General features: G+C 46.4%; 1 protein-coding gene across 2 annotated transcripts; it reads right to left on the bottom strand.

Moving 5' to 3' along the window:
* Window positions 1–5,901: 5,901 nt before the first annotated feature.
* Window positions 5,902–16,724, bottom strand: LOC106979617 (interferon lambda-1-like). 2 transcript variants are annotated; one of them, XM_027044901.2, is made up of 6 exons: window positions 16,697–16,724; window positions 7,376–7,527; window positions 7,107–7,178; window positions 6,381–6,524; window positions 6,193–6,276; window positions 5,902–6,099 (listed from the first exon to the last, which is right to left on the bottom strand). In XM_027044901.2, exons 1-6 carry the CDS (start codon window positions 16,722–16,724, stop codon window positions 6,001–6,003), a joined length of 579 nt encoding a protein of 192 aa, XP_026900702.1. In that variant the 3' UTR covers window positions 5,902–6,000. The 2 variants fall into 2 exon arrangements, with proteins under 2 accessions (XP_026900702.1, XP_014933009.1); XM_015077523.3 differs by lacking the exon at window positions 16,697–16,724 and having other exon boundaries at window positions 7,376–7,537.
* Between the last annotated feature and the right edge of the window lie 321 nt (window positions 16,725–17,045).

The raw sequence follows: 17,045 nt of genomic DNA, 5'->3' as shown, positions 1-17,045 counted from the left end.
ATATGCCCCAGGGGAGGGAGGGTGTGACAGTAAACGCCTTGTCCGGTGGTAAATAAATGTCGCATAAAGAATGAAAATGGAAGAGGACAAGGACTGATGGGGGTGGGGGCGGTGGGGAGGCCTGCTTCAGATTGGGGGGTCAAGGAGTGTGGTGCCGGAGCTGAAGAAATCCATTGTAGGAAGATCCAGGGAAAAGCATTTTAGGCAAAGTGAATGGCACATGCAAAGCCCTTAAGGGAAGCAGGTGCTTCGTGTGCTGGAGGTACTATGTCTGGGCTGGAGTGAGTGGGAGAGTGGGAGGGGAGGAGGCGGGAGAGGTGAGCAGGAAGAGATTCTGAAGAGCCTTGTGGACTGGGGTCAAGAGTCAAGATTTAATTCTCAGAGCTACGGGAAGCCAATGGAGGGATTTCTGTAGAGGCAGTATATGGTCTGATTTTTGTGGAGACCCCAGCTTTGGGGTGGGGTGTGCGTGCCTTAGAAACTGAATCAGCAACTGCCATCTCAGAGTTTGGCCATCTACCCGTTGACACATTTGGGGCCAACATGATCCCCGGTTCGGCCCTTTGGATGACACTCCATCCACCTTCCTTCACCTGTAACCTCTTCATTTTAGTAGAGATGTATTTATCAATGTCAATGCCATGCTTGGTTTTCAAAATCGAGAGCTTTAAGGGGCACCTGGGTGTCTCGGTCAGTTATGTGTCCGACTCTTGGTTTCGGCTCAAGTCGTGATCTCACAGTTCGTGAGTTTGAGCCCTACCTTGGGCTCCGTGCTGACAGCTCGAGGCCTGCTTGGGATTTCTCTCTCCTTCTATTGCTGCCCCCTCCCTGGATCTCTCTCTCTCTTTCTCTCAAAAAATAAATAAATAAACATAAAAAGGTCGAGAGCTTTAAACCCAAGGAACAGGTACACTAGGTGAGAGAGGACATAGTATCATCCAAGGGAAATGATTATCCCTTCTGTGCCTGGCCCTGTGCTGGGCACTGGAGACCCAGCGGCAACTAAGACAGACCCAGTCCCTGCCCTCCTGGGGCTCAGGGCAACTGCAGCCATATTGCTGTAAGAAGCACAGGAGACTGTGGGAGCCCAGCGGAGCTGACCCTGACCAGAGGTTCAAGGACATGTGTATTAGTCTGAGTCTTTGGGTAGCAAGTGATAGGAGCTCAGCTTCCCTGGACTAGACGTAAAAAGTGGGCATTGTTGGCTTATATATGTGGGAAGCAGACGATTAAGGGTAGAGCTACAAGGAACTTGGCTTTAGAGACTGGAACCCAGGTTCAATTCCACCCAGACGCTTTTCTCACTCATTTCTCCTCTCTGCTTCTCCCAGCTCAGGTTCATCCTCTTCAACCACATGTGCTGGGGGCAATGGCCATTTATTTACAGACACAGACTGGATGCTTCTAGCCCTATACCCTAAAGGTAAAATGGCAAAAATCTCCTCCAATCCTAAATGAAAAAAAAAAAATCAGGGAAGGGCTCTGATTGGTCTGACCAGAGTCACGTACCACCCCAGCACTGACTGTAGCATCCAAGGGACTATAATTTTTAAAGTTTATTTATTTATTTTGAGGGAGAGAGAGAGAAAGAGAGAGAGAGAGAGAGAGAGAGAACAAGCAGGGGAGGACCAGAGAGAGAGAAAGAAAGACAGAATCACAAGCAAGTGCTGCATTAACAGCATGGAGCCCAATGTGGGGCTTGAACTCACCAACAGTGAGATCATGGCCTGAGCTGAAACCAAGATTCAGATGCTTAACCGACTGAGCCACCCAGACACCCCAGAAATGTAATGTTTTGGCTGGCCAGGTGGGGGTTGTGGGTCTGGGTTGTGTGACCTGGGGGTTACCAAAATAATAATTAGGTTGAACCATATGGAATCGCCAGGCATTGTAGGTTAGAAATGGCAGAGCGTTGGCAATTTCACACGGTTGAACCTAAATAGTCACCAGAAAAATAGGATGGGGACGTTTTTACACAGATAAAAGCAATAGGATGCCCAGTGCCCCATGCAGAAGGGTGTTTGAAGGAGAAGGTGATATTAGGTGAAACGTAAGGGATGAATGGGAACTGACCAGGTGAAGACTTTGTGATGGCAGGAAAGTAATAGCATGTCCCGGGCGCGGGGAGCAGCTGATACAGAGGCTCTCATGGGGGGGGGGGGGGAGGGGATCAAGGGAAGGCTTGCCACCGTGCTTTGGAGATGATTGAGCAAACCTGAGTCCTGTGTCCAGGCGAATGAAGGAATCGGAAGATGGGGCCATTCCTCAAAGGAAAACTGAGGAGTTTACCAGGAGAAATGGATGCTGAACAGGGCAAAACCAAAATACGTCCAGGTCAAAAATTTTTGTTAGGCTTTGGCATTTCCGAGAAGGGATTTGCAACTTTATTTCCATTGCAACACTGAGGAGGGTCATATGTCAGAATTTAGGTATCTCCTATATGATCCAAATGTCTATGTAAGCTCTATGGCCAACATGGGGCTTGAACTCATGACCTCCAGATTAAGAGTCGCGTGCTCTACCAACTGAGCCAGCCAGTCACCCCATGGCATTAAATATTAATTGACTACCTTCTCTAGGTTCTATGGTGGGCATACAGAGATGGATTTGTGAGGGTATATTTGGCTGCGGAAGACAGAAAACCCAATTAATACGACTGAAGACATTTGGTGATCTCATTTAATAAGAAGTCTCGAGTTAGGAGGTTTGGGGATTTGACACAATGCCTCCTTGATATCACCAAGGACCCAATTTCCTACTCTTCCATTCTACCTTCCTTAGAAGAATAGCTTCATATGCTAGGTTTGTTGTCTTTTGGTCACAAAATAGCTACCACAGCTCCAGACATCACGTCCTCATACTAGTGAATTAAGCAGGAAGGAAGGGAACAAATGGAAGAGTTTTCTTTGTTTCAGGGAAGAAAAAAAATCTAAAATAACAAAAGTAAAAGCAATAAACACTTATATGGGGCTTAACTTGTGCCAAGAACTGTTTTAAATTCTTCACATAAATTAAATAATTTAAGAAGCCCTTCAGTCGGAGGGCCATTCCAAACTGCAAGGGAGTCCTGGGAAGCAGGTGTCAGGCAAGGGGAAAGAAATTCATGCCATGGGCTGGGCAACTTGCTGCCCCCTCCCAAACTGGAGCACTGTCACTCACACACTGTATAATGCAGTAGAAGTGGCTAAGGGGTTGTGTATAATTTCTGGTAGATGGCTGTACTCAAGCCCTTTGTCTCCTGAGAAAACCCTTGAGCACACAAAGAAGTAAGACTTAGAAATTATGGGGATAATTCTGAAACCCCTGTAATGTGATAAAAACTCAACCAGTTGGAAACCTCAGTGAGTTACGCTTGGTAAGAAATTTCTTGTAACACACCTCACAATGATTGTGATGGGCCAGTGGCTGTCACACTGTTCCAACGATCTGTTGCTTCACAAAAAACCAAACTTAGTGGCACAAAACAAAAACTATTTTGTTATGCTCCCAGATTGGGTGGGCCAGGGGCTTGATCGTGGGACAGTGGGGATCAGGGAGGGCTTGTCTCTGCCCCAGCTGGGAGCTGAAACCATCTGGATGCTTCTCCACTCGCACGTCTGGTTCCTGAGCTGGGATGACTTCAAAGCTGAGCTGAGCTGGGACTGTCAACCAGAGCATGTACATGTGGCCTCTTCATGTGGTTGGGGCTTCTTGCGTCGTGGCAGTTGGGTTCCAATGGGTTCCAAAGGGGCAGAGTCTGAGAACTCATGATCCAAGAGTGCTAAGTGGACTCGGTGTTGGAAGTCACTCGTCTTGACTTCCACTGTACTTTATTGGTTGGAGAAGTCGCAAGTCCAAGTTCAATGAGGGGGGAGCATTGACTCCACCTCTTGAAGGGAGGAATGTCAAAGAATTTGTGGCCACTTTTTAAAAGTCACAGCACATACCATGCACAAATTGGAGATGCCAGGGAACTAGTTAATATCTGGCATTATTGGAATCAAAATGCATGTTGGCCACACATTGGAGCAGATCCTGGAACCGCCCCCTCATCCCTTCTGCAGCAGGTACTAATTCTTTTTTTTTTTTTAAGTTTTTAAATTTATTTTGAGAGAGCGAGCGAGCACATGCATGAATGCCCAAGTCGGGGAGGGGAAGAGAGACAGAGAGAAAATCTCTCAAGCAGGCTCTGTACTATCAGCTCGAAGCCTGATGCGGGGCTTGAACTCACGAACCTTGAGATCATGACCCAAGCCAAAGTCGGACGCTTAACCGACTGAGCCACCCAGGTGCCCCTAATTCTTTTGGGGCACAATTCTGAATTGTGGAGAGGTCTAGGGATTCCAGGGGCCAGCCTGGGATGGAATGGATGGGGCTGGTTTGTTTAGGGGGATCTCGGGGAAATAGCCACTTGCCAACTAGTTTGAAAGTGTTTTCAATATTTTCCACAACAGAAGCAGTGCTACCATTGGGGACCCACTGAGTATTAGTCCTGCAAGAGATTCACGACTTGGAACCTCCATGTGCCATTATAGGCTGCTACCTGGTTCTATCTCCTACCTTCTTCCTGCTGGTCGAGCTCTAAGTTTGTTCTGGTATCCCCTCTCCATGGGGCATGTTTTCAGGGAAAGGCCTTCTTTCTAGTATCAGGGGTGAATCTTGATTAGTCTAACACCATCTTTTTTTTTTAAGTTTATTTATTTATTTTGTTTTAGTAATCTCTACACCCAATGTGGGGCTCGAATTCATGACCCTGAGATCAAGAGTCACATGCTCTTCTGACTGAGTCAGCCAGACCCCCCCCCCCCCAACACTATCTTTGTAATTGTATCTTTCTTGCCACCGGATTGCTGTAGGCTTGGGCATGTGACTGAATTCTAGCCAAGGAGACAAGCATGCACATCCAACAGGGAGTTTCTCCGGAAGGCTTTCCTTGCTTTTAAAAACTGTGGGAGAAGAGTGAAGGCCCCAGACATTGTGGAGCAGAGGCAAGCTGTCCACACTGGGCCGTGTCCAAATTCGTGACCCACAGAATCTGTGAGCAGGATAAAATGGTTGTTGTTTTACTCCATTAAGCTTGAGGCGGTTGGTTATGAGTTGGAGGATATTGTTTGTGTGTGACAGCTGGGGCTGTGGCTGCCGTCTTGAGACCATGAGGTAGCCAGAGTAAGAATCGGCCAACAGAGGCACCTGGGTGGCTCAGTCAGTTAAGCGTCCGATTTTGGCTCATGTCATGCTCTCACGGTTCATGAGTTTGAGCCCCACACCAGGTTCTGTGCTGATAGTGCAGAGCCTGCTTGGGATTCTCTCTCACTCTCTCTGCCCTGCGCACACGTGCACATTCTCTCTCTCAAAATAAATAAACAAACTTTAAAAAAAGAAACGGAAAGAATTTGGTTCCCCAATAACATTACTGAATATTAAGTAATCAACCAGTCCTAGAACTGCCCTGCCAGCTGACTTTTTGTTATGTATGATAATAAACTCATTTTTGCTTTCCCCATTTGAGTTAGCTTTCTGATACTTACTATAGGATAAAGCATCTTGATTGAGCTGGACCTCCAACTGTCCTAAGTACCCATGGAAGAGAGGGATGCCCAGTTCACACAGACAGGGATAGACAGAGAGACGTATAAACATGCGCTTAAATGCACACACACCCGCACGTGTGGGCATGAACCGTTGTACGTCTTCAGTCAGACTCAGGTTCAGGCAGATACTCGCTTAGATCCATACACGCACACAGTCGCAGAAGTCACGCATTTCACCTGCACCACACATGCAGCCACAGACTCAGTCACACGTGCACTCAAGGATCCACTCTCACAGAAGGGTCCCACCCTTTGCTTTATTTGTGCATATTGTATAAAAGTAGAAAAACAAGCATTGCTTTTGGATCTAGGTCAACGCCACGGCTCCATAAATAAGGGGCGAGAGGAAATAACTTAAGGCAAGGTTGGGGCTTCTTCGTGCATAAATAAGTTCTGGGGTCCCACATGAGCTGGGGGTGGGTCTGTGTCCTCAGACACACAGGTCTCCACTGGCGACACATTCCAGGTCCTTTTTGAGGAGGCGGAAGAGGTTGAACAGGACAGAGGCCTCGAGGCAGCCTTGAGACTCCTGTGAGAGGAGAATATGGTTGCCCTTGCTGGGGTGTCCAACCTCCTCCCTTACACAGGGCCCGGGCATCCGTCCCCGTCTCGGGTCACTCACCTTCCTCGAGGCCTCGTGGAGCCGGTGCAGCCAGTGGTGGAGGCGGCCTTGGGGCTGGGGGCCTGCTGTGGGCTGAGCTGAGACCTGGGGGCAGAGGAGGGTGGCGCGTGAGGCAGGGCCCGCGGCAGAGAGGAGAGTCCCATAAGCGGAGAACCCACATACACGGCTTCGGTACCCCGAGCACTCACACAGGCCTGGAGCTCGGAGTGCATGTGGTGCAGTGTGTGAAGGGGCTGGTCCAGGATGCCCCCCTGGGACGCGTCAGCCATGGTGCCCAGGACCTTCAACGTCAGGGCCAGCTCAGCCTCCAAGGCCACGGGGCGCTCCCATACCTGCAGAGAGGTGAGAAAGAATAGGCGAGGAAGCAAGGAGAGGAAGCGTAGGCAAGAGGGCCTAGTTAAGTGGGGACAGGTCCGGGAGTGCAGAGAGGAAAGGCAGGTGGTTTGTGGCACAGGTTGGGGATCAGGGACGGGCCAGGTGAGAGGGAGGCAGGAGAAGGGTGCAGATGAAGAGAGGACACAGGTGAAGGCAGAAACATAAGGGAAGATACGGGTGAAAAGTGAAATGGGACAAGTGAAAGGTGACCTCATGTGGGTCACAGAAGCTTGAGGAGATGGGAGTGAAAAGAAGAGAGAAATGAGAAGAAATTGGGTAAGAGTGCAAGTGACGGGGACGGGTGAAGGAGATAGGGACGTGGGGACAGGCAGAGAGGTGATAGAAAGAGACCCAAGGGAGGGATGGGGTCAAGGGAGCAGTTGAAGCAGAAGGCGGGGAGGGCGCTGGGGGGAGCACAGGACAGGTGAGGAGAAACCAGAGACAGGGAAGGACAGGTGAGATAAAGGAGGTGAGGGGCCCCTTGAGGAGTCAGGGAGAGGGGCCAGGTGCCGGTAAGGGTGGCCTCACTTCCAACTCACCTGTAGCTGTCTCAGGTCCCGGTTTCTAGGGAAGGGGCGGGTGGTGCAACTCCAGCTTTTCAGCGAGTTTTCCTAAAGAATAAGAGCAGAGATTAGCCCCCAGTAGGAGGGCTGGCGGCTAGCCCGAAGCAGCAAGGATGAAGCCTGGCCCTGCAGGAAGGCTGCAGTTTAATCCATGGCCGAAAGGACAGTGGTTAACCATGGCTGGAAAGTGAGAGGCTAGCCCATAGCAGGAGGCTGGAGGTTAGCCCACAACAGTGGGGACTCACCAAGGCATCCCTGGCCTTCTTGAAAGCCTCCAGCTCCCTTGGTGACAGAGATTTGAACCTGCCAAAGTCACAGGCCGTCCAGGCTGCGGTGGGCTTGGAAGGGGACGCGCTGGCCAAGCTCAGCCCTGCAGCCACCAGCACCAGGACCCATGCCGCGGCCATGGCCAAATTGTGACTGCTTCCCTGACTGCATGGCTCTGCTTTTGAGCCAGGCTAAGTGAGCAATCATGCTGATGTGTGTAAAGTGAAAAGGCAAATGGAAATTGCGATTCGCAAGGGCTTAAAAGGGATGAGTGGGTGGGGCCAGCTGTGGGGCCAGGTGAGCTCACAGGTGTGGGTGGGGCCAGGTGAGCGCCCAGAGTTAAGCTAAGATGGAAACAGAAACTGAAATTCAATATCAAGAGGAACCTAAGGAGTTCCCGAGCCTAGTAGAGGAATTTCTGGAGCTTTGAGAATGCCCCGATTGAGACCCAGGCAGGTAGAGGGACAGGAAGCCGGCACAGCAGGGCAGGGGCTTGGGCAGGGTATGTGCAGGGAGGCTGCTGGAGTGGTAGAGAGGGAGCTTTGCCCATTCAAGCTTGTTCTGGGAACTCATTGTATGCTCTGAACATTCCTATGAGCTGTTACACTTATGATCATCCCCATTTTACTGGTGAGGAAACTGAGGCACAGCTGGGGTTTGAACAGCGCCTCATGAGCTCACCCTCTATTCTACATACAACCAAAGAAGATGGGAACCTTTGGGACTCCGCAGCCAGCCAGCTCTCCTTTCTCTCCCTCTAGGTAGCATGAAAGGGTAGGGAGCTCCTCTTTTACTAGGGGCCAGAGAACTTGCTGGGGACTGGAGGGGCTGCCTGGGGAGAAGGCAGCGAGGAGGGCTTCCAGAAGGCAGGCAGAGTCTGGTTGCTTTGTTATCCTCATCCCCCTGCGGTAATAATAATTGTGTAGCAGGTAGGGAATTGCTTTGATGTGCAGATACTTCATATTTTTCATTCCTTTGTTGTTTTTTTTTTCTCTTGGCCCTTAGGTGCAGAAAGTTATTAATCATACTCCTCAGATCATAACATAGAATCACAATTGGCCCATGAAAGACTCTCTAAGGTTTTACCCCCCTTCCCCTACTCTATCCTCACTCCCTCACCCGCTCACAGGTACCCACTTTAATGCACTTGATATACGGCTGCAAAGACGTATCTTTATAATTTGTGATTTTGTGTGTGTATCTGTATTTCCAATTTGCATAAATGGGATGGTGCTATAAATTTCATTCCATTTCTCTCCCCCCCCACTTTGTTTTTTTTTAAAACATAACTGTTTCTGAAATCTCTCCATATAGAGGTATACACCAAGTTCTCCGTTTCTAACTGCCACGTTGTATTCCGTGGCGTGCCCACGACACTTTTACTTATCTGCTCCCCTAGGGATGGACACTTAGGTTGTCTCTAGCTCCCTATCACTATAAGGCTCATACAGATCCTCTCTGTGGGAGGTCTTCTAGGATATCCCATAACACCCCAGCTGGTGCGCCCCACCATATCCCTTCAGTTAATTTTTTCACTCACTCGGAGACGTGGTGGGCAGTTCTCGAACACCTTGACAGCTTCCCACCTCATATGACTGTGCCTTTCTTCCCCATCTGAGGACTTTCTCCTGTCTGCATGCAGAATACACCTGGAAGGGCCAGGATTAATTTCCAGGGCAATCTTCCGCCAGCGAGGGTTGGGAGGCAGTCAGTAAATACTTTTGCTTCCCTTTTCCTCAGTGGGTCGATTCTGAGGTGCGTTCTGCGTGACTCTTCATGTCCTTGGAGGGTCCCCGGTTAGGAAGGAGCTTGAGTTGCCCACAGCACTCACCCTTTCAGAGCTGGCACTAGGGTGGGGAAGCAAGGCAGCTGGGGTACAAACTTAGGGAGGGACTCACTCTCAGATTCAGGCAAGTGCCCTGGGTGCCTTACTTGCCTCACTGTAGTCCAGATTCTTCGTCACTTTGGCTTTTTTTCTCCCCCAGCCCCAATTTCCCCACTCACTTGTGTTTTCTGGGGATACCTCCCAACTAAGTCACCTGTCTCTTTGGCTCAAGCCATGCTTTTGGGAGACTCCAGATTAAGACATATATTCAGGAGTAGGATTTCTGGGGCATAGGGTATACCTGAACTTATAATGTCTAGTCAACACGGTTTGATAGAACTTTCTTCAAGGGAGGAAGTGTTCCATGTCTGTGCTGTCCAATGCAGTATCCGCTAGCCACATGCAGCTATTGAGTGCTTAAAATCTGGCCAGGGCAGGGGCTCCTGGATGGCTCAGTTGGTTGAATTTCCAACTCTTGATTTTGGCTTGGGTCGTGATCCCAGTGTTGAGTTCTAGCCCTGTGTTGGGCTTCATGCTGAGCATGGAGCCTGCTTGAGATTCTCTCTCTCTCTTCTTGTGCCCCTCTTGTGCTGCTTGTGCTCGCTGTCTCTCTCTCTCTGTCAAAAAAAAAAATTGGCTAGTGCAATGGAGGAACTGAATTTTCCAGGCCTTTTCATTTTTCTTTAAATTAAATTTAATTGATGTATGTGACTGGTGGCTACCATAACAGGCAACGCGGTCCTAAATACTCATCTATTGCTTTCCCAAATAGTTGCACCAGCTTCCCTCCCTCAAGAAGTACCCCAGACTTCCAGAATCCTGGCAGTATTGTGACCTTCACAACACCTGGATCTGATCTAGACAATGTGATTGTGGACCTTGACTATGAGCCTGATGCAAAATAGATGAGTGATTTGAGGTTGTAGAAAGAGTGGATTTTGCATGTGGAAGGAATGTAAATACCTTGCGGCCAGAAGGAAGACTGTAGTAGTTTTTTATTTTATTTTATTAAAAAAATGTTTTTAATGTTTTACTTATTCGCTTTAGAGAGAGACAAACAGAGTGCAAGTTGGGAGTGGGCAGAGAGAGAGGGAGACACAGAATCCGAAGCAGGCTCCAGGCTATGAGCTGTCAGCACAGAGCCTCACGTGGGGCTCGAGCGCATGAACTGTGAGATCATGACCTGAGCTGAAGTTGGACGCTTAACCGACTGAGTCAGCCAGGTGCCCCTGGAAGTAACACTTTTTAAAAAGGAAATTATAGGGGCACCTGGCTGGCTCAGTCAGAGCATGAGACTCTTGATCTCGGGGTCATGAGTTCAAGCCCCATGTTGGGTATAGAGATTACTTAAAAATAAAATCTTAAAAAAAAAAAGGAATTGTAGTTTCATAATACCCTAAACATCCAGGGTACAAGAGAAAATAACTCATTATACTCAATATTTCAAGAATCAGGAAAATCTTAAAGAGAATGGGAAAAGCAAATAAATAGATACCAACACCAAGGTGACACAGATATTGGAATTATCTAACAAGAATTTTAAAATAACTTGTAAAAATGCTTTAAGGAGCACTCATGAACCCTCTTGAAACAAATTAAAATATAGAATCTTGGGGAATCTGGGTGGCTTAGTTGGTTAAGCATCTGACTCTTGATTTTGGCTCACGTCATGATCTCATGGTTAGTGAGATTGAGCCCCATGTTAGGCTCTGTGCTGATAGCAAGGAGCCTGCTTGAGATTCTCTCTCTTTCTCTCTCTCTCTCTCTCTCTCTCTGCCCCTCCCCCACTCACACTTGCTCACTTGCTCTCTCTCTCAAAATAAATAAATATTTTAAAAAATATATAGAGTCTCAGCAAAGAAATAGAGGACATAAAGAACCAGACAGAAAATTAAGAACTGAAAATACAGTAACTGAAATAAAACTCAGTGGAAGAAACTCATTCTTCTCCATGGAAGATGGAGATGAGAGAGGAAAGAGTCAGTGATCTTGATAATAGACCAATAGAAATTATCCTCTCTGAACAACAGAGAGTAAATAGATTGAATTCTACACAAAATAAAAGTAGATTTTTTTTCTTAATTAAAAGGTACCTGTTGAGACAAAAGGATTTTCAGGGACTTTGGGACAATAACAAAATATCTAACATTCATATCATTGATGTTCCAGAAGAAAAGCAGAAAGAAACTTGGGTCTGAAAAAAAATTTTGAAGAAATAATGGCTGAAATATCACATATTTGGTAAACGACATAAACCTATAGATTCAAGAAGCTGAGTAAACCCCAAATGTGATAAATGCAAAGAAAGCCATATCTAGGCACATCATAATCAAACTTTGGAAAACTAAGGACAAAGAATCTTGAAAGTAAACAGGCTTCCGCCTCAGGAGCCACTGAGGAGCAGCTGCCACGGCTCTGTGATACGTTATGACCGGAGGCCTCAACAAGGGACATAAGCTGATTAAGACCGTAAGCAAGCTGAGGCACAGCCACCGCTGCGGGCATCCCACCAAGCACACCAAGTTCGTGACATGATCTGACATGATCCAACATAACCTGACATGATCCGACAGTTGTGTGTCTTCACCCCATAAGAGCCACAAGCCATGGAGTTACTCATGGTCTCTAAAGACAAGCACGTCCTCAAGTTCATCAAGAAAAGGATGGAGGCACACATCCATGGGGACAGAGAGAGAGAGGAGTTGAGCAATATTTTGGTAGTCATGAGGAAAGAGGCATTCAAAAAGGACTGAACGCCTCCCCTCTGTATATAATAAAGCCTTTTTGGAACCTGGGGAAGGAAGAAAGAAAGAAAGAAAGAAAGAAAGAAAGAAAGAAAGAAAGAAAGAAAGAAAGAAGAAAGAAAGAAAGAAAGAAAGAAAGAAAGAAAGAAAGAAAGAGAAAGAAAGAAACAAGTAGGAAGGAAGGGAAAGAAAGAAAGAGAGAGAGAGAGAGAGAAAGAAGAAAAAAAAGAAAGGAAAAGAAAAACCAAAGAGAAATGACACATTACATTTTATGGGGCAACAATAATTTGACTGACAGCATATTTCTCTTCAGAATCCATGGAGGTCAGGAGAAAGTGGTACATTTTTCAAATGCTGTAGGAAAAGAACTACCATCCCAGACTTCTTTATCCAGTGGAAATCTTTTTTTTTTTTTGGTTTATTTATTTATTTTGAGAGAGAGACAAAGATACACAAGTGGGGGAGGGGCAGAGGGAGAGAATCTTAAGCAGAGCCCTACGTGGGGCTCAGACTCACAAAACTATGAGATCATGACCTGAGCTGAAACGAAGAGTTGGATGTTCAACCAACTGAGCCACCTAGGTGCCTCGAAAATATTCTTTTGGGAAGAAGGTGATATAAAGGCATTTTTAAGTGAAGAAAACTAAGAAAACTTGTTACCAGCAGACCTGTGTTAAAAGAATTACTGAAATTCTTTAAACAAAAAGCAAAGGAAAACCAAAGTAATTTAGAACATGAGGAATGAAGAAATGAGTATAGAATGAGTAAATATGTAGGTAAATATGATAGACTATCCTCTTCAGAAGTTTAAAAATAATGTTAGGTGTTTGAAAGCAAAGTACACTTTACTTTGTCTGACATTATTCTCAATGTATTTTAAAAGATTTTTAAGGTATGGATGTAATTATAAAGCAGAGAGGGTAAAGGGACCTAAACAGCAATGAGGTTTCTGTATTTCATTTGAAGTGGTAAAATGTCAGTAGTATTACACTGTGATAAGTTACATTTATATGTATATTGAAATCTGAGAGCAACCACAAAAAAAAAAAGGCCGACACAAAGAGATATATGCAAAATCACCATTGATAAAACAAATGAAACACTGAAAAATATTCAGATAAGTCACAGGAAAGAAGGAGAAAGGAAAGCAAGTATTGAAAAATAAAAAGAACAGAAAAAAAGATGGCAGACTTAAGTGTTACCATATTAATAATTACACTAAATGTAAATGGTCTATATGTAGGTTAGGCAGAATTCTTAGACTTGACACCAAAAGCATAATCCTTAAAAAAAACCCAAAAAGGATAGGGGTGCCTTGGTGGCTCAGTGCATTAAGCATCTGACTTTGGCTCAGGTCATGATCCCACATTCATGAGTTCAAACCCTGTATCAGGCTCTTCACTCTGAGTGGAGAGGAGAGCTTGCTTCAAATCCTCTGTCCCCCTTCTCTCTGCCCCTTCCCTGCTCTGGTACATGTGCTCTCTCTCTCACACACAAAAAGGATCAATTGGACTTTATCAAAATTAAAAACTTACTCTGTGAAAGACTCTGTTAAGAGGAAAAGAAAATAAGTAACCAACTAGAAGAAGATATTTGCAAATCATATATCTGACAAGGACTAGTCTCTAGAATATTTTTTAAAACTCTCAAAACTCATCAATTAAAAATAAGATGAAAATCCAGTTAGAAAATTGGCAGAAGACATTGACATTTCACTAAAGAGAATATTCAGATGGCACATGAACACAAGAAAAGATGTCAGTATTGCTTACCATTAGGGAAAAACAAATTAAATGATGAAATACCACAACACACCTATTAGGATGGCTAATTATAATAATACTGATTAGAGCGAGTGCTGGTGAGGATTCAAAGAAACTGGAACTCTCATACATTGCTGGTAGGAATGTAGAATGGTATAGCCACTCTAGAAAACAGTTGGCAGTTTCTTAAAAAGTTAAACATACACTTACATCATAGGATGCTATAATCATACTCAGGGGCATTTTATCATGGAGGAATAAAAATGCGTGTTGACACAAAAATTTGATATGAATATTCATGGAACTCTTTTTAAGTAGGCTCCACACCTAATATGGAGCTTGAATTCATGACCCTGAGATCAAGAGTTGAAGACTCTTCCAGCTGAGCCAACCAGGTGCCCCTTATGGCACTTTTAATAGCCAATTAAACTACTAGTACTAGCTAAACTATTTAATGTTAATAGTTTGTAGTAATCCCAAACTAGAAACATCCACATGTCCTTCAACAGGTGAATGGTTAAACATTCCGTTATTGGTGGAGCCATTCCATTGTATACAATGGAATAGTACTCAGCAATAAAAACGAAGGAACTAGTGAGGCACACAATTGGATGGCTTTTAAGGACATTGTGCTGAATGAAGAAAACCAATCTCAAAATGTTACATACTATATGATTCCATTTATAGAACATTCTTGCAATGACAAAATTATAGAGATGGAGAACAGATTGGTAGTTGTCTAAGGTAACAGCAGAGGGATGGTGTGACGGTAAAGGGGTGGCCCTTGGGTCTTTCTTTGGGATAAGGAGACAATTTTGTATCTTTGATTATGGTGTTTATTTATACATGTGATAAAATGTCACTGAATCATGCACAAAGACATACAAAAAAAAAAATGAATGCATTTGAAAGCCGGTGAAATCCCAGTAAGGTCTGTAGTCTAGTCATTCGTATTGCGATGGTGTCAATTTCCTAGTTTTGAGAAGGTGCTATAGTTATGTAATGATGGGTATGGGAAACTTCTCGGAGTATTTTTGCAACTTCTTGTAAGTTTCTAGTATTTTAAAACAAAAAAAAAATGGAAGTTAAAGTTGATTAAAATGTACTAAAAGGAAAAAATGATCCCATGCTTATTTTTTTCATTCAGCTTATATTATTCCCCTTTCATTCTTAACTCCCTCTCTACCTCTCCCTTTCCCACTCGAACCCCCTAAGAGAATCATTGTTAACTCAGCTTTCTCTATACTTATATCAAATGCAGGTTCGTGGCACATATTCTTGTCATTAGTTCTACAAAAGTAGAGTCAATCATATGGAATACATTTTTCTGAAATTTGCTTTTCTTGCTTTGCTATGGTCCTGAAAATGGCCAAACTTGTGCTGGGTGGTCTGGGTAGGTCTGGGTGAAGGTTCTAGTTACCGGGCACAGGTTGCAGGTGGAGTGGGCAGAACTGCACCAGGGAACCCTCAGTGGGATCTCGGCTCCACTTCCACTGCCCATCCCTCACACAGTGCCCCCTTGGATTCTCTGGTGTGTCTCTCAGGGACCCCACTGCAGCGTCAGGGGAACCCTCCTTGGGGGCGGAGGGTGGGAAATGTGCAGAAAAGGGCACTTTGGGTCACCTAAGGGTAGAGGAGGTGGGCTGGCTCCCCGGCTTTCAGCTTTTGCTGCAGAACCTCAGATTCCACCCCCAGATCCCAATCCCAGAGGACCTCCATCTTTTGCACAGCCTTTTCTATACCCTCCTCCCCACCTCTTGCCCATTCCTCCCATGCAAGTCTGAGACATCCTGATGCCTCCCAAGTCCCTTCCCCGCTCTGAGGTCCACAGCCCCAACCCAGCCCCAGGGTGCCCAGAACACCCTGAGGGTTCCTGGGTGGGAAACAACAGCCCCTGTCAGCAAAAAAGATATGGGAGAAGGGACAAATGGAGAATAAGTGAAGGTAGACAGATTAGCAAAACAGAAGTGGAGGATTAAAGGTAAAGGGGGGAGGTCTGAGAGGAGTGACTGAGGAGGAGACAGGTAGGCAGAGCAGGTGGGGGGAGGGATGACTAGACAATAACAGTTGAGAAGGTTAAGTGGGGGATGCCGGCTGTTGGGGCAGGTGAGAGAGAATGAAGGGAAGTTAGGGAGAATTGAGGGGAAACAGGTTAGAGAGGCTGGGGAAGAGAGCCAGATGACAGGGCCAGGTGAGGCAGGAGAGTCAAGACTCCCATTGGACTCTGCTCCTTCTCTCTGACTTGCTCCTTGCCTGTGTCCACCACTTTGGCCACTCAAGTATGTCTCCTCAGGTCTCTCTTCAACCTGACCTTGTGGGTCTCCTTCTCATCGAGCACCCATCCCTCTTCACTGGATCTCACTGTCCAGCTCAGCTTTGCCCCTCACGTGTACCCATGTACCCTCATGGGTGTCCTTTAGGCTCTCCCAGCTCCTCACTTGCTGCAGCAATACCCAGTTTCAGGTCCTGGAGAGGGGCACCCCTGGTCCACCAAGTACCTAAGAATGCTCTCATCCATTCTTTCATCTTTTGAGCCCGAGTTTACCTGGATGCATCTGACTGGTGGAGACCAGGTTACATGTCTACAGAAATACTTCTTAGGAGAAAGGGAATCTGGGAGGGTGACTTTTTTGGCCTCTACCTGAGGAAGGCTGGGCCTCATCCTGTGGCAAATTACCAAAATGTGGGAGAGCATTTGTGTAGGTTTTAAGTCTATTGCTTCTTGGCTCCAAATGCGTTCTGTAAGGATCAGATGCGTTCAGAGGATCAGACGGTCCCTGCTCTTTGATGATGGACCTGGGCCTTGGTTATTTCTCCTTGGCCAGCCAGGAAGTTGTTCAGCCTGGCCTGTAGAGGGTGCTGCAGGGACACTGGCGGAGAAAGGGGCCCTCTTTCCTGGGGTTAGTTGTCAGGTTTCTCTTTTCTTGCTACTGTTTGGTCCCGCGAGGTTTCTCCTGCCCATGTGACTGCAGGACCCCACGAGTTCCAGTTCCATGTGCTCTCTCTCTTGACTCGGGTAGCACTTGGGTAGGGTGTCCGGGAGCCTTGGGCAGCGTAGGCTGTGCCCTGACAAGTCACTGCTTTCATACCCTCTCCTTGGTCCGAAGCACATATGTACTGGGGAGTGGGATGGGATGGGATGAGGGATGTGGGGCTGGCTGTCTAGTGAGCTGATGACCCAATCCTCATCCCATACATTTGGCTCGGAGCTGCCTTGGCCACACTACACACAGAGGTATGCCAGACCCTGCTGACAGTGTCCTCTTTAGCTCCCAGCTCCATTGGCACCTTCACAGCCCCCCCCCCCCCAAGTCCC

Source organism: Acinonyx jubatus, chromosome E2, assembly GCF_027475565.1.
Source record: "Acinonyx jubatus isolate Ajub_Pintada_27869175 chromosome E2, VMU_Ajub_asm_v1.0, whole genome shotgun sequence".
Classification (NCBI taxonomy): Eukaryota; Metazoa; Chordata; class Mammalia; order Carnivora; family Felidae; genus Acinonyx; species Acinonyx jubatus.
The sequence above is the reverse complement of the archived record's forward strand: the minus strand, read 5'-3'. Positions and strand labels throughout refer to the sequence as shown.